Raw genomic sequence first — 24,680 nt, 5'->3', positions numbered from 1 at the left:
CATCAAAGGTAAACAAAGCACATATGCTATCATTTCTTTTAATGACCTGGCTCGGCTGGGGAGGGCTGAAGCTGGTGCTGTGGTACCCGGGGGGCCCTTCGGAGGGGTGAGGAGGGGGGTATGTCAGTAACCATATAATATATGTCCCTTTCTGCTGTGCTTGGACCTGCCTCACTCACATTTCATCGAAGGAATCAATTTCTCAAATGTGCACAACTGTAGGCCATAATGATATTAGCGCGTCATGGCACCCAGCCATGGCATGGAATGGTGTATATGTAAGTGTGAGTGTGCATGTGTATGTGTGTGTTAATGTGGTGGTAAATAACACCAATATGTGTGTACACGTTACGGTAGAGGCGACCATTTGAAAGTAAAAGAAATCAAAATAAATTAAATATTTATTGAAGATATGACATGTTGATTCAGAAGACTTTACAGATGACGAGTGCTAAATGTGGCAAAAGGCGGAATTGATAGAATATTGTAGAAAGTCAGTGGCGGACAATGCATTTCAGCCCTTGGCCTTCAGAAGTACTACATCTGAATCAATCCACAGCTGCAAGTGTGGTGTTATTTACTACATGTCTACTCGAGGATGTCGTTAGCCAGGAAATAATTTATGATTTCGAGAAATGTAAGAAATACTGTTAGAATTTTTACTATGAATGTGTGGATTCATAGCCTCATAAAATTTTAATATTATTTGCTGTTTTTGCTAGCTTCGGAGCTGTCCAAGTTTTATTAATGAGGTCCATCTATTCTTGAAAAGTCCAACTTAAGAATCAGAATCATCTCTCTTGCCAAGTATGTCGAACACACAAGGAATTTGTCTGCGGTAGAACACGCTGCACTAGTATCATCAAAAAATTGAGAACAATGGAGGCACTATACAGTTCTTTTTGGGTTACTGTTTAGAGAGTTAATGGTTTGGGGGAAGAAGCTGTTTAAATGCCTGCTGGATTTGGTGCGCATGGATTGGTAACGCCTGCCTGAGGGCAGTAGCTGGATTGGATATGCATTAGTCTCGAGAAGGTGGTGGGCAGGGTGCGGAGGGTCTTGTTTGGATTCTTGCAGTGTGCACGTCCTCGACCGTGGATAGGGCGGTGCCAATCTTGAAAATGGCTTTAAGAGTATATCTGCAAACAAATCCATTTCAGATCAGAATCACAATAATCTTTATTGCCAAGTATGTAGCACACACAAATAATTTGTCCCCGGTAGAAAATGGTGGCCGAGTATTTCTTCTCCTCCTTCAGCCATTGTGGGTGGACAAAACCACAATTATATCGACACAATATATTCGCTTATATGGCTTGCTACAGATACATTGTGCTAGCTCTGGCCAATATGCTCTTATCACTAGCGACTTTGATTGTCTTGTAACTAGCCAATCATGTGACGAGCTAATAATAATTTGCAAAAACTCCAGAAGGCCTTGAGTTGCCAACTCGAACTCTGATTGGTGAAAGCATTGGTGAACTACATGCTCCAGAGCCTGCAGAACTGTTGGTGAAGGCATCCAGGTAGATTTCTGACCCTCGTAATAAATGATGGGTGAAATGTGATTGTTCAAATGCTTAAATACGAAGCACATCTGGATGCAGCGCAACAAAAGAAGAGCAATGAAAGGAAACTGAAAAACAATTAGGAATTATTTCATAAAAAGTCATGGACAAAATAGAATTAACATTAATCTGTGATTTTGATATTTATAGGCCAGCAGAGAAGGCCTTGCCCTTGACGGCCCAGCACTATAGTATATCTGACCTGAAATGCTGTCAGTCATTCAAATAGATGTCTTGCGCCCATTCAATAATCACCACTTGAACAAATGCACTTGAACTCCTCTCCAGATGTCTCCCTCAAATAAACATGTGATGGAATTCTACAGCTCGGCTTTAGAATAAATGTGTCGGCTTGTTTCCCTTACATTCTGTTGTCGGCTTTTTCAGTCCGTCATCATCTCTATCCTGGCCCCGGTCTTTGATGTCAAATAACCTTTTGTCCATACACCAGCCAATGAATGGATTTCATTCACACCATGAAATTTAGTTGTTATGTTGTTTTGCTCTTTACTTTCTACGCTATCGACTTGAGTGTCCAACTGAGATCGTATCTCATGAAAACAAGCGAGGAGATTATTTGGCTAAATTCCTCACTTTGGACAGAGAGAGATGAAAATGCCATCAGTGACTTGTCTTTTCATTGGGGCTATTGAGTTTAGCTCAAGCGTGTGTGTCGCTTTTCTATCTGTATTTTTAGCAGTATCCCATTTGTTTGCATTTCATTAAAAAATGAATGCACTTTGTTAGTCTTTCGTATTGATTATCTCAGTGGCTTAGTCACTCTCTATTCCCGAAATTAAATTCGCATAATTCTTGAGTGCACGCACACATTCGGTACCTCTTTCTCCTCTGATGCATCTTCCTCTCCGCTCCTTGTCCAAACATACGTCTTTATCAAGTGACTGTTGTCAGACATTAGATAATTAATAGGCCATTTGTCAGGCCTGTGAGAAACATGTTAAATTCCCCCACCTCGGACAGCTCGCCAGATAAATCCCGCCATGGACACAGATGCCTTTGTTGTGTCAGCTTGCCATCGAATCTGCAGATTTACTATTAAAAGACCCCTTATTATTAATCACAACTAATGCTAATTAATTAGGTGTCAAAGTGTGCACAGAGGGACCCGTTCCGAGTTTTAGCTTCCTGTGAGATGTTAATTGGGTCTGGGGCCTAAATGAAGTGTTTTCCATTTGGGGTAGTAGTTGAGTCACTCGGAGCTGCGAAAACGAATAGACGATGCTCATCAATTAAGATTGCGTTGTGCACTTGTTACTCTGAGTGTGTGCACACATGCATGTGAATGCATCTGTGTTTGAATTTGAAGTTGAAGTTTTCAAACGGTCATTTTTTGAGAAGTGCTGCTGGTTGCACTATTTAATTCTTTAGAACAAGAATTTGGAAGGAAATGAATACAGCAAACGTGGAAAAGTAAATCGAAATAACGGCTGCTGAATAAAACTGTTGCGCTCAATCAGTACATGCGGTTTCCTCTTCGTCAACCCCACTGGACCTGCAAAAGTAAATATTGTCCAACGGCCCCTATTAAGTACAAAGAGAGTGTTAATTAGGAAGCTTATTGCTTCTCCTGAGGGCAGGCGCGCTCAAAACATTCAGCCCCTCCACCCTGCTGAGGGAATGGAGGCACAAAGTGATCCACTGTAATTAACAGTGCTTCGTAAATGAACAGCAGCCCCTTTCTGATAGGGGCTCGCTGGAATTGTTTTTATGTTGTTTTGGATTGGGCCAATATGAGTTGTTTCTCAGAGGATATCCACATTTTTCCATGGTCACAGCCCACTCAAATGATAAGGTTGTCAATTTGACACACACATTTCAATGTATTTTGGCTCAAAATAATTTTTTAGCTTTGTCGCAAATTGGGTCATCTTAAGTGTCTTGAATGAATCATGCAATTTGCTTCATAATTAAAAATATCTCATGTTTATTATGTTCCAAAGCAGTCTGTATAGGACTGGATCTCACAAAGGTAGACAAAGTTCAGAGTGCTTGTCAAAAATATGTTTATCAACAAGCACGTCTGGACGACTGAACCACGTGGAGTTATGAGCAAGGTTTAATAATCCGAACACCCAGTTGTCGGCCTGATAGTAACTTTAACTCATTCACTGCCTTTCCCGAATTATTCAGGATTTGAGAATATGACGTGAAGGACCATACCCGAATTTGTTTGGGTTTCGGTTTTTCTTGCTGGGACTGCCAATAAAGCGCTGGTCAGCCCTCTGGCAATGTTTCTCCTTTCCACGAGGGGGCAGGATTTGTCTTTTGTCCATGTTAGCACTTTGTTACAGCTTCAGCTGTTGTTAAAGCTATATAAACCAATATGTATGTATTGCATTGTATTTTGGACAACCACCCTCAATTCGAGCTTTTATAACTCCAGATCCATATAATTTACGAAACAACTTTTTTTTGATGAAAGACCAAGATTTTTTTACGCTGCATTGAATGTTTATGTAGTCCTAAAACTCAGTATTCTGTGGGTCCTGGAATTTGACTTACAATGACAAAAACCCTGGCACTGGAATGGAACATTTTGGCAGTCAATGAGTTAAAGGCAGCTCGGAGCTTGGTATGACTACAGACAAATTGGTATTATTACAGACAAATAGAAACAGGATCACCAGAGTGTCATAAAAGCATGTATGTTGCATACTTGCCTCAAAATACCCAAAGAATCACGACTTTTACTTTTTACACACACCTTCTTTCATTTCTTGCAAATATCTGGCTCTGTCTGGATTCATCCATCTCATCAAAGTGTTCAAGCCACACTCCTGGCTCATATAGTTCCTGGCCAGTCGAAAGTCTACTATTCAGTAGAATGACAACCAGTGGGCGCAATCACCGATACATTCCAGACAGCGTTTAGCTGTCTCTTCTTCTACCTCGCTTCTCCTTCCAGAGGCAAAGCCCAGAGTGTGGAAAACAAGCTTGCAGCCAAGACAATAATGACATTTTTGTAACTATGCCTACCTTTTGGCTTTGATGTTTCAGCCACTGCTTGAAGGTAATACTTTGGAACTTTTCCAGCTTTGGCTCTTTAAGGTTGTTATTATGTCAATTAGCTGTGCTGTTTTGTAAAGTACACAAGGGTTTGCTCACAGACACAATTTCAGAAATGAACAGCTCTTATAAACACATCCCCAGTCCCCAGTCAATTGCCTGTGCTCGCCTGATGGTAAGTCCACCTCTGCCCTTCAGATGGAGACATGGTTTTCCAGGCATGCAGATAAACGAGCAGTCTACAAAATGATGAAGGGAGCAGGTTCAAAATTATGATTCTGACTGATGGAGGGGAAAATATGTGATTAGGTTTTGCAATGGGCACACACATCCCCTCTTCTAGTTATCTACATTCACAGGAAATAAATGATATCTACAAATGAACATGAAGGTCCTTTCTCATTAGTCACAGAGTTCATAAACAACAAATTGCTTGTGTGTTCTACATACTTGGCAATAAAGATGATTCTGATTCTGTTTCTGATATTTCATGATCTTCAAACCTTGTTCGTCAATAGTTGGGCGTGCTTTCTCTTGATGTCAGGAGGGGTGTGTGAATTAGGTCGTTATTTAATGGATGAACAATTCTGCATCTTTTATCCGCAGTGTCAACATTTTTGGTTTCAATAATGGGCTCAACATTTTTAAACCCCTTCAGGAACAACGTGGAAAAAAATGGAAGCTGTTCCCTTGGAGTCACAAAGGCTCATGAGCCGCATGTTTCCCACCGCCGAAGATGCAGAAAACAGGAAGTCACGGAATGCCTTTCCTCCAACGGCCTTGACGCGGTGTCAGTCATCTTGCCGTGTTTGCATATTAGCCGCAGCGCGGGCCTCAATCATCATTGTGTGCCTTTAGCCACCCTCCAGCTATTTCCGTTTCTTTTTGTCACATGATCGTTATGAGCTTTCACAATAAAAGCATGCCTACGAGAACATGCAGACTCGACCAAGCACACTAAACGTTACTCGACTGTTTTCACCCGTGATGCGAGCTCATTATATTATGACAGTTGAGCTACCTAGCTATCTGTTTGCTATCAATTAGCTGGCTGGCTATCTAGCTAGCTAATAGCTATCTCTGGCAAGCTAGCTATTACATTATATTATATTAGGTATCTATTAGCTAGCTGGCTAGCTTTCTATCTATTTGAGTGACTTCCGGTTGAGTGAACGCTGGTGTGTGTGGCTGCCGCTGCTCACCCACAGAAAAACATCCTGTGACTGTAAAGTGTCCTTGAGAGTTTTGAAAGGCGCTTAGAAATGAAATGTATTATTAGAATTATTATTATTATAAAAAATAGTGATAAAAATACCCCTGTGAATCAACTCATTCAGCTTATTCCCAGCGATGATCAACTTGAAATATTATCATTACACGGACAAAATGAAAGCAACCGATAACCTAAGTGGCTTTGTAAAAGGGAAAGAAACGGGGACAGCAAAAAGGGACAGTGCCATCGACAGTGGGGGTAGCCCTCGTCCACAAGTAGGTTATTTGGCTCTGTAAACATATGTATCCATTTGTCCCGTGGGTGCGCCCCGTCGGCAGTGGCTGGGTCACACCTCCATTAGGGGCTTTGTCACAGTGATTAATAGCTCTTTCTATCATCTTGAATTCACTCCCTGAGGATGGCAGCCCTCCTCGCGACTCGGGTAATCATGTGATCTATGAGTGCGTCCTACACCTTGTGGCAGAGGTGAAAATCATTCCACCTATGCAGATAGTAGATGTGTGAATAACAGTTTCTCTTGTGAATAAAAATGTATGGATATGGGATTGAATGCAAATATGTGACCTATTTGATAAAAAGGATGATATAAATGCAGTTATTTTTAAAATACACTTTAAAAGATATTTAAATACTGGGACTCTTATCTTTTAGCTACCATACTATAAAATGGTTTGTTTCTCAAAATGTTGCATTTGTAATGTTATGCATTCTTATTACAGTATTATTAAGCTTTTGACATATTTTATTTCGAATCCACGCTTTTATTTGACACTTTTGTTCTTCCTGCATTGTGGTGACTGTCAGTTTCCACTTGCAGCTATCTTAGATGCAATTCAAATTATTAAAAAGATTGGATAAAACGGTACCATCCTGTGGTCATAAGCAACACTGAGAGAAGAGAGTGACAAATATACACTGCTATGTTCATTCGAGTATTTATCGGAATCAAAACGCCATGAATAGTCCCACAATAGGGACATTTGCAGTTCAGGGCAGCAATTTGAGGGTGGGGGTGAAAAGAGAAATATATATATATATTCTAAGCACAATACAGACATAATACAAAATGTCAGAAGACTGAGGTGTACTGTGCAAAATGTTTCATGAAAAAAATGTACATAGTGGAAGTATTCTAAAAAAAGCATATTGATATATGTAACTGTATCACCTTCTGTGTCTGAGCTCTTGCCTTATCTCCACATGGAAGTGCAACATTTAGTCTAAATTTGCTCGCAGTGACTGTTTACCTTACCAATACGTACAGTCAGGTCAAAATGCTCCTAATGAGAATAGTGGACCAAGGACATTTCCGATCTAAATTTCATACAAGGATCCGAGGGGGAAATGCCAATGGAGGAAAAGCTGAGGCGGAGATACATTTACCTATAAAAGCTCTTTTTCCCTCTCCCATATGGTTAGTTTCACATTCTGGACTATAACCCTGTTACACACAATGTGTCATTAGGCTGACTTCTTTTGAGGACCATTCGGTTTCAACAGTTTCCCAGTTTGGTTTAGTCTTGCTTCACTTAACCATTTCCTAAACATATGCTACGCAAGCTCAATGTGTCGATGTCAGGGTACAATTTATTGAAAGCGCGAGATTTTGTTCAGGTATCAAGTTGGGCTTTGGCGGTTGAGGTCAAAGCCACTTTTGGCAAATCACAGTGATCTTTCCAGTTATTCAGAAGAGAAGTTGCTTCATGCTCGGTGAACAAGTAATGCATTTGTATCCTTGGGCGGATTAAAGGTTCCATGGCTTACCACACAGTGAGGCAGTGTCACATCAGCAGTCATTCAGGAATGTTCCTGAGCCCAGAGATGGGTTGCTGAGCCTCATTAGCACTCTGCACTCTGTCAGCCCACGTTAGGCACAGCTCACCACAGATGCACACCAGGGAGTGACCACTTCCTGTGGATCATTTCCGTATCGGAGTGTCTCCTCCTTCCACTATTTACCTTGGTCATCAGAAATTATCACATCTGCTTCCCGGTGATTTTTGATTAGCGCTTTATTGGCATTGATGTTTTATTTCAGTTTCATTTCTTTATTTTTTCATACTGATGATCACTGTGTTATCAGGAGGAATTGATGGAAAAAGCTGTCAACAATCGATTAATCCGCGATCTAATACCCATTTGCGGTTAATAGACTCCAACCGTGGACCTGTGACATGGTGGTAATATTACACAGAGAAAATGCTGCCCTACAAACAATAACAGAATGTGATTTTCTGATTCAAGAAAGACAATTTTGTAGTGCCCGAAGCAATTTCCGTAAAGGCAGGCAAAGACACGTTTTATGTGGAAGAATTTAACAGACAGACCAAAGCTTTTGAATTGGGGTTTGATACAGAGTTGATGTAATTAATTATGAGTACCTTGTAATGAAAGAAACAAAGTCACAATAAAAATGTAATGTACCCAAATGTCATGCTGAAGAAGCCCCTGTGGGAGTTGAAAGGTTATTTCCCATGTCCTGTTTGACCATATTCATAATTAACCCCTGTACGCTTCCTTCTGTTTTCACTGTATGACAAAGCTCAAGTTCAGGAAAAGGAAATATAAAACAGTCAGAGAAGTACAATGCCCAGTTACTTCTGTTCACCCGCCCGGGTATCAACTCATCTCATTGCCATAAACACTTGATCCTGTTGCTCACATTCCATGTGCAGTATTTTGAAATTGCGAACTTAAGCTATTTTGCATCACAGTATAATACAGTGAGACCTTGGCTTACGAACTTAATTGGTTCCCAGACAGAGTGTGTAAGGCGAAAAATGTGTATCCCATTTTTTTTCCCCATAGGACACCATTAAAATGAGAATAATCTGTTCCCAGGTCTCCATAAAATATACTTTTCAGCTAAATAAGCCTTAAAACTACACACAACATACCTTATTCTATGTATAATAAATGTGCTATTGTATTGTAATGAAAGAAATACACTGCACTTATAATAAAGTCACTTTATTTACATTTGTGATGGTCGTTGATGGCTCTTAATTGACACCTGTTGCTTTCTGACTTGTAAGGTCTTACGAAACTGAGGCATCAAATTATCATTCATCATGTTGATGATTCTCATAGCCACAGTCTTTTCTGGATGGAACTGTTCAATAAAAGCAGGCACATCATTCCACTTAGCAAATCAAATCCTGTATGTTGAGGACCTCATTATGGCCAGCAACAAGCTCCTCGATGGCATCTGCATCCACTTCGCGTCCCATGTTCTGTCCAATGGAAACAACGTCGTCCAAAACAACAGAGTCATGAGGATCAAATCCTTCAAAGTCGCTCTCAAGCATGCATGCGGGCCACAAATTCTTCCATGCTGCCTTCAAGGATCGAACGGTAACATCATGCCAAGCCTTTTCTATCAGCTGAACACAATGATATACATTGAAATGGACTCAGCATATCCGCTAAGTGGCTAAATCAGACAAACGCACACCTTGTTCGTGTTTCTCAATAATCTCCTTCTTCTCCTCGACTGTAATTTTCCTTTGTGTCTTCTTAGTCTGAACACGAGCCTGTGGTGTCTATTTCTTTTTCAAAAAAGCAAAAGTATTTCGAAAAAAAACTCCTTGGAGGCGATCGACCTCTCTCTCTCTCTCTCTCTCTCTCTCTCTCTCTCTCTCTCTCTCTCTTTCGCTATGGAGCGACGTGTGCATTCAGAGAAAGGGGGTGTGGAAAGGCAAGCCGGCTGGGGCGCTTTTCGCTCATGCGCTTTGGTGTTCTTCCGCGGAAGATTACTCCGCCGCGGTGGGGGTGTGTATCGCAAAAAGTAGTGCGTAATCCAAGGTTTAATTTTCATAAATTTAATGTTCGTAAAACGAAAATTTCATAAGGCAAGGCGTTCGTAAACCGAGGCCCCACTGTAATTAAGGCTTGGTTTGTCTTGAGAACATTATCTGATGCAGTCAAGGTGACAAAGAAAGGAAAGAAATGTTTTATCAAGATATTAGAGCTCCCTCCATTCTTTAGTACACCAGTAAAAACCTCCCTTTAAACATAGTTAAGGCATTATAGTACGCCCACTCTACACAACACCTCATGCTGAGGAAGCTTCTTATTGAGGAACTTTCTTATGACTTAGTCAAATGCTGTGATGTGACACTCGATCTTTTGCCGTGCACTTCCCTCACAAGAACTATTGTTGTCTTTCATTTGTGCAGATGATGGAGATGACAAGTCCACTTGTCAATCTACTGACATTTTAGATGATGCTTGTGGCTCAGATGTTGACCCTGCACTATCCTCGGGCCGGGCAGGGGACCCGACGTCCCTGTCGCTGTCTGAAGAGGAAGCGTCACCTCATAAACTTGCATTCATCCAACGACAACAACCAACGGACATGTTCTTACCTCAAGAAAACTTAACCATTCCCCTGGACTTTGAATTGCAGCAGTCAGCTGTTCTAAGAGGTGCTCTTGGCATCTGGAGTCGCAGGAACCTTTACGTCAGTGAACGCTTTGGACCGTACCTTGGCGAGCGAACGCTTTCTCTCAAAGACCCAACTCAAGGCTGGCAGGTAGGAAAACAAAGTCTGTTGTAATGTAGAGAGATAATATGTTGACTCAAATTTTGTTGGAGTAACCTTTGGTTCACGGTTGGCAGGCACTGTCGATTTGAGCGAATATCTTACTAAGCACTTTGACAGCTGTGATTATATCCTCTTTGTTTTGTGCAGCCAAAGTAACAGAGAAATCACTGACACTTGGATAGTGCATTTTCCCTCCCATTTCACCGTGTGTACTTTTAGTTCCTTGCACCACCAGGTGGTTATTTCTTTCACACTGATATAGCATTTAATTCGAATCATTGAAAGCATTGCAGATGAGATTGTGCTCTTAACTCAATTAAAATGAAATGCCATAAATCCTTGTTAGGGAACCAGTGCCTCCATTGGCAAATCACATATTGGTCAGACGACAGAGCAAATCGAAGATAGGGTCACGGGAAAAGTTCAAAGGTTAGATGTTGTGTGTCGTTGTTGGACCAGTTTGGTTTTATGGAGGCGGTGGAGGGGTCTAAGCTTCACCAAGTTTTGTTGGATAGATTCTCACCCATTTGGAAATCACTCACACACACACACACACACACACACACACACACACACACACACACACACACACACACACACACACACACACACACACAGTTGCAGATCCTTCCTGTGTAGAATTGTCATGTCTATTTGTCTACATGGGTATTACTCTGTGTTCCTATACGGTTTCCACCCACGTTCCAAAAACATGATTAATGTGAATATTCAAAATTAGCAATAGCTAATACTGGTGTGAATGGTTGTTTCTCTATATGGGCTCTGCAATTGGCGGGTGACCATTTTCGGATTTACCCCACTTCTCTCACAAAGTCCCAAAGTCAGCTGTGAGAGTCGCAGCACACTGCACGAAAGGTTGGATCTCACCTTCTCTCTGTTTCTTGATTTCTTGTTTTCTCTCTCTCTCTCTCTCTCTCTCTCTCTCTCTCTCTCTCTCTCTCTCTCTCTCTCTCTCTCTCTCTCTCTCTCTCTCTCTCTCTCTCTCTCTCTCTCTCTCTCTCTCTCTCTCTCTCTCTCTCTCTCTCTCTCTCTATCTATCTATCTATCTATCTATCTATCTATCTATCTATCTATCTATCTATCTATCTATCTATCTATCTATCTATCTATCTATCTATCTATCTATCTATCTATCTATCTATCTCTCTGCCAGGTTATATGTGAATGCGGGAGATGGGGTTGTGTTTAATCACCATCTTGACAGTGAGCCATAAGTCTCTCCATTAAAAAAATTAGTTGTAAAGAATTTATGATGAAATGCATATTATTCAGAATGGATATTCAGTGATGACATCCCTGCATTAAATGTGGTAAATGCGATAAAGGCCTCTTGGACGTCCACCCTCCCTTCGCATACCCATCCCTTGCCCATTGCCAGCACCCCTCCCTCCTTCCCGCCGTCAATATGCCAATAAGCCTTTTTGAAATCAAAAATTGATTTGGCAAATGTGAGTTAAGACAGAGATGTTTGCTTTCATCATCAAATCCAGCATGGTGAGGTGATGTCACCGACCGGGGAACGATAAAGTGGAGCTCCCATCTGGTGCGCTTGATGAAAAGCCCCGAGCGGCTGGTGGCTGGTCTTGACAGATCGAGGGAAGTTTGTCACCCGAGAGGCCACAGCTCCTCAACACCATCACCTGAAATTTATGAGATTTATTCATAAAGGGGAAGTGTGAGTTATGGGGACCATGATGCTTTATGAATACAGGAATGGTGACTTATGGGAAAGATAGCCTCAGTAAATAAAAGGCACAGAAGCAGCAACAAGGGGTCCAGTGGACTGAGATTGCTTACCTCCACTGTTTTAGAGCTGGACTGCTAATGCAAGACGACTCACTATTGTGTGGGTATTACTGTACAGAGGGTCCTCGGTTTATTGTGATGTTGGATTGGATTGGATTTGCCTTTATTAGTCTCACAGTGGAGTGTTACTCAAATTTGTAGTCAAACAACCAATACAGCTGTGAAAAATCATAACAGGCCCAAATATTAGCCTGCAAAACACTTGCGGGCCATCAAATCATATTTTTTTCCAAACATTTCAAGTGGTAAAATTTTGGTAGTTGAACAGTAGCTTCAAATGACACAAGATAAAAGGCCAAAGATTTTGGGTTAGAGATATTCATTAACAAATGTGCATTTTCTAAATGTCATGCAGTTTCCATTGAAAAGATCAGTTTTCGCCAAATTGTCTTGACGTTATCTAAAGTGACAGCAAACATAATGGATTTGAAATATCTGCACTGAAAGTAAGTAGAAAGAAATTCACAAATATTCAATCATTGGCGCTGATGTGGTCTGTGTGTAATCATTATTATTATGATGATGATGATGATTATTATTATGGTGATGATGATGATGATGATGATTATTATTATTATTGCAGGGCTTTTGGTATACAATAATGCCAATGCTCAGATGCCGTCCACAAGTTCATATTATTCCGTCTCTTTCTGTCATCTGGCACATTCAAATTCAACTCATTTTGTGTCAAGTAAGCACCAACAATGAGAAAGGGAGCTAAAGTCTGAGAGAGAGTTATACAGCACTCAATGAGTCTTTGGCTTCAACCAAAAACCTGTTGCCCCGTGGGATTTCTGGGTCGTGTTCTTAAAAAGATGGGCGCCTCCTGCAGTATAAGGATGGGCGGAGTAAGTTAGGGGTGCGGGAAGGGATGGGAAGGTAGGCATGGGCGGGACGGGGTTTCTTAAAAGCTTTTATGCTTCTCTTAGTTAGAGGCGGAGGCGATAGTTTTGGTGGTGAGGAGGTTGGTGGTGGAGATTAGCAGTGATAGTGAATGGGAATAGAGGATTAAGTGACTGGGCCAGGCCTTTCTTGGCTCTGGCTGGTCTCCTGAACCTCCTGAAAGGATGGAAAGAGGAGAGGCAGATGCCTGCTCACACATCCTTCAAACTGCTGTCAACTTAAGTACTTTAACATTTTTATAACGTGTGAACTAGATCATTCCTGTACTTCAATTCGCTTCGAGTCATTTTTTTTCCTCACAGGCAACAGCAAGTTTATGGCTAGCCAGGAGTACAGTCTTCGAATGACTTGCACACTTTACGTCTGCACTTTCAGGGACTTGATCCGTTATTGCGGTTATTTATTAAGCACAGATGTAATCACACTTGGAGAATCGTTGCACAGCTATTACATTCTATTACACTCTACAACATAAACTTCCAGTATTTTCCAAACCCTAACTGTCAGAGTCAACAATACTCTCTTTGATTAGCATATGTGTCATCACAGGATCATATGGGTCTCAGACAGAGTGTGGGAGTGTGGACTTGAGGGTGTTTCAAGACTTTTTTTGTGCATGGATAAGCCGCTGTCCTGAATGAATGCAGATGTCTCTGGCCGTCTGTATGTCTGTCCCCTGTGCACTGACGGCCTGTCACCTCTCTCTGTCACAAGGAGAAAGAACTACTCTCATGGCTTGCGAAAAGCCCCTTAATCCCAGAGGCCCTGGCCACATCCCATCCACTGTCAGAGAAGAAGGTTCAACTCGTAGCAACGCTTAGAAGGGGAACATGCTTGATGGATCAAATTGTCTGTCACTCATGCACCTATCAATATGTATATTTATTTTACTAGTGATTGATCCTACAATGAAAAAATAATTCTTCACATTTGCAATTTAGTTTTATGATTGTAAAAGTAGTAATAGTGAGTAGAGTCATGCCCAACAGAATAATTATAGGAGTCCAAGATGGTGCCCGAGTAGGCAGCCGTCAGCAAGTGCTCTCATGAGCCTTGCTTTTTGTTGTTGTTTTTGTCTTGTTTTGTGTTTTCTTTTGTCACTTTGTGTTGTTGTGCATCGTGTGGAATGGATACGGGTTGTTTTTCAGCATTTTTGACCACGACATTCATCAAGGAGGATACTGTGCTGAGCTTTTGCGCCTTTTCAGCAGCATGACTATGCCAGTACTGTTTTTGAATGGGAGGTCATCACTGGACACCTCTGGGGCCATTGTGCTTTTTTGCGCCTGTAATGGGCAGCATCTTCACAGCCCCGCTTTGTTCAGCGGAAAGGTCGGTGCTGTTGGACAGTCTGCGGCTGGATGGATGCATGGCTTGAGGAGCCCGCGATAAGAAGGAGCATCCGCGCAGAGCGCCGATGCGTATGTGGAACTGTTGCGGCTTGGAATTGAAGTGGATTTATTTGGGACAGGAGATGTGAGACAGATCTCTTTTCGTCAATGGATGCTACAGCTGCGTGTTTGCTTTTAACATTTAGCTTGTAGTCGACGTGCACATTCCACTATGATGTCCCTGATCCACTGGTGGAAAGACGCTTTGATCCTCTCCTCTTTCATCTAGAACTGCTTCATGTAACATAGAGGGTACAGAAAGTGCTTACGAATAAATGACTCTCTGTGTCTTTGTATTATCATATTGTCTTTGTGTTGTCATATTATTTATTTAGTTTTTATTTTCTTTTGACTCCAAGACGGCGCCGCGCCAGTGGCTGCCTTTCCAGCAGCTCATGTATTTAATTTTTCTACTTTGATTCCTTTCATCACTTTGCTGCCATGAAATGTAAATTTCTCCACTGCGAGAATAATAAAGACAAATCCATCCATAATTCCCATGGAGGTAGAAAACCGAAATGAACAGATGGTGAATAACATTTCTTCATACCTAATAATGTAATTCAGACCATGATGTTTATTTTTTTCTTTTTAGAAAGTTATGTGACAACATCTTGTACATATTTAATTAAATAGTTACATTCATTCATTTCATCAGTGCAATTTCTTCATCGGGCCACTTTTAATTTTTATGTATGTATTTTTCTTTTGACAAAGACTGGCCATAATCCTGTTTGAGGTGAGCTGTCCAAGGGCTCTAACTTGTTGATGCTGAGTATTCAACCTCTGTTCAATCATGTGGGTCTTCTTTTGTCTCACTAGGAGCCCGTGAGGTGTCTCGGAGAGATGAGCTGCCTGTTCAGTGCAGCCAGAGCTTGATTGTCTTGGAGTGATGTCCATTGAAAATCCCAAAGACAAAACAAGCGAAGGGTTCATCGTCCTGACTCTCAATTTGCTAATCCTTTTCTTTTGGGTTAATCTGTTGTTTTTTTGGTGCTGGTGGAGGCCAGTGTGTGTGTCTCGCAGTAGGGGTGACTGACGTTCTAATCTCATGTGAAAAGAGCAAGGATATTTTTCTAAAATAAAGGGTGCGGTGTGGACTGCAAGCACGGGTAACATTCATTGCACGTCTCACAATTTGTCCAAAGTCCTCTTACAGTAAAAAGGATAAATAGCGCACTGACTACTGATTTCCCCTATGTCCTAAATGGACTAACCAAATCCTTCATCATCTCCCCCTGATACCCTCCTCCTTCTTCTTCTCTCTGTTTGAGTTCTCAGCAGGGAGGGGAAGCTAGGTTAACTAACTGAACAAAGTCAGAGTGAATTGCCGAACGATAAAGGCGGCCGTGAGTGGAAATCCTGGCATTTGGAAGGTATAGCTCGCAAACAAAGCCAGGTGAAGGAGGCGTTCATCGGCGCAGGGCAAAGGTCATAGAGACATTGCAGATTTGAAATGAATGGGGAGACCAAATTTGAATGAAGAGCGCAAAACAAAGAGATGAAGGAGCAGTGATTGAATAAATCCGTGGGGGGTATTGTTAGTCCCAGTTAATCTGACCTGCCTTGATGAAGACAAAAGTCCCACTGATGCTTTGGAGTGGGAGGTACAACACATGCATACGACATTGTGAACTCAACGGGGGGCTGATCAAGTTGGGGACTCATTCAAGAAAGGTTCAAGAACATAATGTGAAGTGTCTAGACTGAAGCAAATGCACACAAAAAAAGATCTCATATTTTCCAATCAGTTACGAGGCATCCAAAAATATTGTATTTTCTGGTGTATAAGGCGCACCCCCAATGAATGGTGTATTTTCATTTTTTTTTCATATATAAGGTGCATTGGACTGTAAGGCACACCTTCAATGAAGGAAAAAAATAATAAAGAAATATATAACAGTTTTCCAAAGGCACATACATTATAAGGTGCTAAACTAAAGGTTGGGGTTACACAATATTTCTACGGGAGAAAATTAAGTCGATGGCTGCTTACAGTAATTGCGAGGCCTGTTGTGGCTCAATATTACTTCACATATAAGGTGCACGTGCGTATAAGGCGCAGGGTCATCTTTTGCAGAAAATGAAAGCTTTTGGTTGCACCTTATACACCGGAAAATATGGTAATCGCCACAGTGAGGCAAGTGATTCGACAAATTACCTCATTTAGGAAAATATTACTCAAATGTTATATTTTTTTAAGCACAGCCTTTTATACAGGGCTTCAACTGAATAATGACAGTTATCTAAATTATATCCTCTTTTTACAAATGATATGCACCAGTGGCACCCTAACAGGCATACTGCAAAAAGTGTTCTGAGTGTCAAGCAGCTACACAACTATCAAATTGTTCTGTTACATTGTTCGTGAGTGCAAATAGTCCCGGTAACACAGTTACACGCACTAACATGGTCAAAAGGTGGAAGCGAAATTGCCGGGCACTGTGACAAAGCATACAGGAAACCTAACAGATTAATTCCTTGTGCTGGGTCAATACATATCTTATCTGTGGGGAGTGTGATAGGCTAAGGGACTTTTCTTAAAACACATGACTGCTTGTTTCCAAATGTCCACCCAATAAGGACAAGTTTAGAAAGTGCGAGAGACAGCAACTCTGGGGCAAAGCTTGAAAGCTCTTTATTGGTGTAATTCAAGGTAAATGAAGAGAGAACAGCCACTCAATCCCAGCTTTGCTGCCTCCAGTTGCCACTGGTGGTTAACTATCGCTCAGATCACATTACCAGGGAGCAAATCTAAGTACCAGTTAAGGCAAATAATCATGCACACCAATACTGCCGTACCAAATCACCTCTCTTGAAGTCTGTGGTCAGAGTTATACAAACAGGTATGATGTAAGGCAGAGCGGAGTCTTAGTTTTTACTTCACCGTTGTTGTAACCTCGAGTTTTTCTCTAATTTCATGTTGTTTAAGAAGTCCACGTGTGTGTGTGTGTGTGTGTGTGTGTGTGTGTGTGTGTGTGTGTGTGTGTGTGTGTGTGTGTGTGTGTGTGTGTGTGTGTGTGTGTGTGTGTGCGTGTGCGTGCGTGCGTGCGTGTGCGTGCGTGCGTGCGTGCGTGCGTGCGTGTGTGTGTGTGTGTGTGTGTGTGTGTGTGTGTGTGTGTGTGTGTGTGTGTGTGTGTGTGTGTGTTTGTGTGTGCAATTTGTGCCGATGGGATGAATCGCATTTTTAAGAACCACTTTTTCTTCTGCACCTAAAGTTCAAAGGGTAATAAAATACCAGGATCATGTTTGAACATTTTAAAACGCAGGCACAGATTTATCACATAAATACCGCACCTCCAATTACGCCATCTTGTTGATCCAATTGCAGTCAATCCAAAACCAGAGCTTCAAGCTGCCAGGTTCGAGGAGAGAGAAAGCAGAGGCCCTAAGTGGCATTAACCCAGACGTTGCTCTATTATATCATAATACTTTAACTCGATAAATGCGACAGATTGCTGGGCACACTTGTGCACATGTGGAAAGTGAATATTTGTGAGGGGTCCTTGTCCATTCTTTGAAGAGATGACATGGTAATTAGTGTAGGTCGCTGAAAATAGTGGAAAAACAAATGACTGACAGAAGAGAAAGTAGATACTCGGGAAAGATATTTCCTTGTTTATTGGTGAGATCAATAGAGCGACTGACACAAATGTCATTGAATTGAAGCTGGATTGACTGAGGTTTGACATCACTTCCTTTAGAAGTATAATTATTAGTTATAGAACTGGAAAAAAAGGTTATTTGGTATCTTTTGAACTCCCTACAGACAATAACGTGTGTAATCTTTATAGCAAGCGGGGCATAATGTGATTCAAACATACTCTTGTTCTGTAATTGGCACAAAGCCATTATTTTCTTCAGTGATTATTATTAGTTGAATGAATTACTCTACTGATTTGTATAAGGGCACGGGACTTCATAAAACATTTTAAGAGACAGGACACGTTTGTGAACATTAGAACTTGAGAGCCTCATTAATCCCATGTATGAGTTTTTTTCCGAACATGGACTGTATAATAGATATGCCACAAGTCACTTTTCATTTGTGTTCTCCAGAGGAACATTTTTTGTTTACACTTGGTTCAACTCCAGGAATGTTTTTTTCCAACAATTATAAGCCGTTTTTGCAACCATACGAACAACTATTCACTGTTCCAAATGTAAATTTGACCAATAAAAGGAATGTGTTACACCTATCAGATTAGCTATAGAGCGTGACAAATGGTCGTATATATTGATTTTGATTTGATTTTTCTGTGGGCAAGGAATTCAAATTTCCATGTTGCAGTAATCCGTGTATGCACAAAGAAATACAATTCACTCATCCATATATGGAGCAGAAAAGATGGTGTTTGCCCTCTCGGGGAAGGTGGAAGGGTGTGCTTGGGATGACTTTAACCTGATGTATAGTGACAAATAGTAGCCTGTGATGAGACAGGATCGGTTGGATTCTTACCCCTACATAGGCGCCAACCAAGAGTGATAGATGATGTAGAGTGAAAGATGGATTGATAGAGTTAAAGAAGAGAGAAATTCAAAGCGAGTGAAAGTGTGTTGGAATCAGCCAGAAAAAATTAAAAAAGTATCCAATGTCTAGTCTTGTGTGTGCCAAGGGAGATTCGTTTCCCTCTGGAGCGTTCCACCTGAAGTCTGTAATAGGATTTTCCACACTGCAGCAGATAGACCGTGAGAGATCTTTTTTTTAATGGATGCTCACAGATAAGGCTCGATGCTACTTAAGCATTCCCCAAATGCAACACTCATCCGTCTCAAAGTATTTCACCAGCAGAACTCAAATGCCATGACTGACATCTCCAACAAACTAACTATCATCTCCATTTCTGGTAAGCTCTATAAGTGTGTTATGACATGTAATGTATAATTTTATGGGCAGTTTCAGAATCTCCTGCCAGTTCTCCTCCATGCCCCTGTGTGAAACTGGTACCAGGTCCAAACCCCAACTTGGACACACTGGCATAAATCATTTTACTACACTTCATGATATGTTGTCCATTGGAGTCCTTTAGGGGATTCGATGTTCTTCATTCTGGTAATTTTGACTAATATTATTGATTTAAAAAAGATTAACGTTATGAGAGCACAGTTTGTGTGTATTCTTTCACAAAACAATTATGTCTACCTTCCATACATTTATAAAAATAAAAATGCTTGTTATGACCCGTCCATCTTGATGCAAAGTTCCACTGTGCCTTAATTAGATCCTTGAGGCCAGTGTTTTATAGTGATACAACATTTGAGTTGATACCCCCTTTAAAATTGCGGTGTTGTCTGCCTCTCACCCAATCCCAGTGGGATATTATCCCACTCCCTTGAATGCAAAAAAAATAAGCAGGTTGAACGTTGGAGAGAAATTTGAGGGCTTGCTCAATGGCACCTTCCGAGTAATATTCATGTGGAAAATTGAGCTTGCCCCCACATCCATTCTCAGTTTGGAGTTGCCGTTGACTCCTGATTCCCTTTCCAAAATCACATTTAAAATGCAGCCACCCCAATGAACTTTAAAAATATTCAGTGATTTTCCAAAATGTCATCTACACACCTAAAAAGTAAAAAGTATTGTCCTTGAGTACAATATAGTTGAATTTAAGAGGGGAGCGGGCATTTAGGTTGCGTCTTTCCATTTGTGAGACGACCAACACTACCCCTTTTCCTGCATCTTGTAGCCAAGATAACCAAGACGTACAGTTCATTTGACTGCAACTAAAACAGAACGACGACAAAGGAATTGGCAAGAAAGTGATGCAACTATCACCAAAGTATGAGGCTGTATTCACGTTGTTTTATCTGGTCTTGTGAAAATTCAAATCCCTGTGTGATGCGTCAACTTTAAGTCAGCACAATGGTCCAATTTGACGATTTCGCCACAGTTACCATGAAGTATCTGGCCAAAAGTGGCCTCCGCTCGCCCCGTTACATTCCACGTTTCCACTAGTCTCCATCGTCCCTGTGTGTTTAGATGGCGCCGCCACTCTGTCAGAGTGTGAGGGACTGCTGTTTTTCTTATGGGCCAGATCAAGAAAAGGGATAGGCCTCAGGGGGCTTGAGGATGTGAAGCTTTTGACATGTCTCGTAAATCTGGGATGTCCCATCTCCATTGCCCGATCAGTTCACAGCGATGAGAAAAGCAATGAGGCGTGATGATGAACATTCCTCCGGCTGTTCTCCCAGACAAACCTCAGAGTTTTTCTTGTAGATTTTTGCAACTCTTTTCTGACGACTGATGTGTCTTTCTTTACATTTAGATTACGTTTGATTATATCCATTTTCACAGACCAGTTGTAATTCGAAATACGTTTCTGAATGTTGTCAGACGAAGGTTTATTGTTCAAAGTTCATCATGGGATGTGAACTCTGGCCTTTCATTTCTGTCTCAATTTTGGAGGGACGCTTGGAACCGACGATGACATCTATACGTCTTACATATAATGTACTTACATTTTCTAGTTCAGAAATGTCTTTCAGAACAATTAATTTAATGAGTAGAGGTACCACCGTATACCTAAAGAAAAAAAAAACACTCCACCCACTGGAAACTGCTCCGAACGCTGGAATTTCACTGGGCACAAAACGAATAGACCAGAAATCTTGTCATCAGCAGTTACTCAAAAACTCTAATGTTGACGAAGAAGAAACAATTCCATAGGATGTATAAACCATATCCACAAACAAGAAAACATCCTTGAGCCTCAGTTTGCCTATTGTGTCCTTCTTCCTTTGATCCAGTGAGCCACGTAAGCAACGTTCACAAGATTTTTCACCGAAATGGAAATGCAACCTGTCACTTTACGCAGCCTCCAACTGCTATGTCTGTCCAATCCGTCATCACGCACAGGCAGGCCTGCAAATAGGCCTGCCACTCTCACTGTCATCTGAGTAACGGATGACCCGTTACCAGTGGGTGGGGCCAGATTACACTCAGGTCCACTTTCACCCCTCTTGCCCTGAACCATTTCTCCCGGTTGTGTTCTCAAGGCTCTCTTCCTCCGGTGATAACTTCACCCGGTTGTTTTATTGCTTTATTGGCATTTATTTTATTCATATGCATATTCATTACAGGCTACTTGACCTCTAAACAAACACACACGTCACGCATCATTTCGAAATCATCACTCAAGAGCAGTTTTATAATAGGAGCAGACCTGAGGTAAAATAAATTGTGTCCTGGATTGGTAACCCAATGGCCATCATAAATAATGTAGACATATTTGAAGGCAAAGATAGGGCATTAGAAGCTATTAACACCCTAGGAGCTGGGCTATTTATCAGGAGATGGTCCATAGATAAGAATAGAATGATGTCATGGTTATTTATAGGGCTTTTTGATGGGAAGGCCAGAAAGGAGGATTCACGATGACTTAACCATTTTTAAGGAGGGTGCATTTTTCCAACAATGGAAATTAAGAGAGCGGCCGAGAGATCTAATTGTTCGATACATGACAATATTCAGGCAGAAATAAGCTCCAAAATGTATACTGAGAAAGTAAAGACAGTGTGTCCAGCCAAGTGTATTGTCTTTGCATCTTTACACACACATACCTAAGGACACATAATGCCTCTTGTGTGATGAGGCCTGATAAAATGTCGTGAGACAGAATCGCTAAGAGGCAAAACAGTACATCTCTGTCTTTTAGCTCTATAAAACATTGGTGCTACACCAGGGTGCTATCAAGTGAGCCAAAGGCCATATTCAATAGGAGTCTGAGAAAGAATTGCCATTCAGGGATCACTTTCTAGTCCAATGTAAATACAAATGAGCTTCTGGTGTGTCAGAAGTGGAGTGAGAAATATGAGGTTCAGAGTTTAGTTTCTAACTTAAAACAACTTGTAATACGTTAAATAATTTACCGGATTTCTCAGCTTTAGGGGCAGTCAATTTAGTGGGGTGAATTTGTTAGTTGTTATACAATTTAAAAAAAAAATGCAGCACAGTGGGTAGTGGTTGAGTGGATGGAAAATCCTCTTCACAGTTCTAAGTGTCGGCGTTTGTATCCTGGGTATGGCCATCCTTAGGGAGTTTGTACGTTCTGCTCATGTTTGCAGGGGGTTTGTGAGTCTACTCTCCCTCCTTCATCCATTCTCAAAATATGTTTCTGACGTTAATGGAAGAATCCATATGAACAGTTGTGCCATGCCTTTGGGTGGCAAGGTCCAGAGTGTTCTCCCCCCTCTGACCCATAGTTTTTCAAAGAACTGTTTGTGTTTTACTAATTGACACGTTTTATTTATAACTGGGAAATGCGGGACTATATAAAATTGCATTGACACTTAATTAATTTAGCTTGAAAGGAACACTGTGGTCTCAGAAGTAATACACTGGGGATGACTGTATTTGTGTCACATATCTCTATTTTTTACTGTTTATAAATAACGGTTTTCTCAGTTTTTTCTTAAGTTTGCAGCCATTTGAAGGAGACCCATATTGAGCAATCATTTTTAATTGCCTTTCTAACAACTGCTTTAAAAAGTATGGGCACAATGCATAAGGAACATTTCTTTGCTTTAAAAATGCCTCTAGGGTGTCAATGTTTCAACTCTAGGAGTGACTCCCCAAGTGCAGTGACGCATAGAGAGTGAGAGTTAATGCTGGCCACACTCCACTGTGTTGTTTTGTCACTAGTCCTTGAGCAACAAACATTATTGTGAATATTAGTTCAGAAAAGTTGGCCGCCATCCAGACACCGCAGTGCCTGTGCAGTGGGGAGGCTGGTTGGACACAAACACATACATATCCACACCAACAGTGTTGATCACCTCGGTCACCAAGACACACTAAAAAGGCTCCAAAACAACAAGATGTGTGTCGTCTAAAGTCCTGCCCGGACCTGATAACAAGTCGCAGCGTTTAAAAATAAGCGTACACATATGGCTGTTTGATGTTCTCCTCTGCTTATCTATGCAAACTTGAAATTCTTTGAGAGTTTCTCCTGTGAGATCAAGTTCAGTTGCTAATCTACTTGCTTTTTTAATGAATCATTGTTGTTGAAGAGGCTGGTGGGAGAGGTGGGTATTCTAACTGCTTTCATAAAAAGCTCACAACTATGTTTCTGCACCAATGGTGTTTCCAGCAGTCTTTTTTGTTTGCTGCTAATGAAAAAGTGGTGGCAAGGCCATGAAAAGTCCCCTCAACTCTGCAGGATTTGTTTAGCATAGAAATACACAGATTGTTACCTTGACGTCAATCACTAGTGAGTGAGGTTATTGCCTTCAATTTTGTGGTAAACCTGGATAATACAGTAGTCTGAATAATGAATTTCCTCAATTGTCAATTGCTGTTCAATTTCACTGGATATGGAGGTGGTGCAGTAAAAACCTTTTTTTTTGTGGCAAACCACCTTTCCACCTATAACACGCGGCACCACACTCAATTAAAAAACTGGACGAACTGTTGTCGGATCAGCTATCGGATCAGATCATGCAAATACTGACTTTCAAGATTTTCAACTTACAAACATACATTTCCTTGTTTGTTCTTGAACAAGGTACATATGTACATTGTCTGGAGTCCAATAGGTAGTCCTGCAGACTAAATTAGTGTTGTGTAATGACGGTTGCTTCAGAATGATGCTACTCACCTGTGCTTCTGCAACTTGGCACAAGGTCACAGAGAAATACTGGGACTGCAGTTAACATTGATATGACACCTCTCTTCCAGGGACCAAGAGCAGGGGGGAGGTTGTTAATGGGTTGAAAGTGATCGTTCGCGAATTACCCCAACAGTTGTAGTGCCTATTCAAAAGGGAAAGGGAAACACAATGCAAACGGGTCATAGCTGGGTCAGTGAAGTCCGTGAACTCTCAGCTGTGAGATACAAGTGTGAAGAGGCATGCGACTGCAACATTGTTAAACTGTTTCTGTTTTGCAGTACTCTTGCAATTTTCTTGGCCAAATCGGTAAATATTTGAGGGAAATCAGAGGAGAGAAAGTAAACAAATATCTTGCTAGCCTCTTCCCAAGTTGCCGTTTACGTCTGTGTAGGTCTCTGCTTGACATCTGGAGATTGCTATGATCTGCTGTGATGTACAGTAACAACAACCCATTCTTCCATCCAGAGCATCACGGGGGATGCTGGAGCCTATCCCAGCTGTCTTCGGGCAATAGGCCGGGGACACTGTGAAACGGTTGTCAGCCAATTACATCGCAAATAGAGACAAACTCGGTAA

The 24,680-nt window shown here is 41.3% G+C and overlaps 1 protein-coding gene across 7 annotated transcripts in view; it reads left to right on the top strand.

The window, feature by feature from the left end:
- The window catches only part of mecom (MDS1 and EVI1 complex locus), a 125,710-nt gene that overhangs the window by 38,123 nt on the left and 62,907 nt on the right, over nt 1–24,680 (top strand). For all 7 annotated transcript variants that reach the window (XM_089014044.1, XM_089014041.1, XM_089014042.1 and 4 more), the window contains exon 2: nt 10,008–10,363. In XM_089014044.1, coding sequence (XP_088870170.1) covers nt 10,008–10,363 — 356 coding nt within the window. The remainder of the gene's footprint in view (nt 1–10,007; nt 10,364–24,680) is intronic.

This window comes from Hippocampus bargibanti, linkage group LG14, assembly GCF_051943395.1.
Source record: "Hippocampus bargibanti isolate YZ-2025 linkage group LG14, ASM5194339v1, whole genome shotgun sequence".
Classification (NCBI taxonomy): Eukaryota; Metazoa; Chordata; class Actinopteri; order Syngnathiformes; family Syngnathidae; genus Hippocampus; species Hippocampus bargibanti.
The sequence above is the reverse complement of the archived record's forward strand: the minus strand, read 5'-3'. Positions and strand labels throughout refer to the sequence as shown.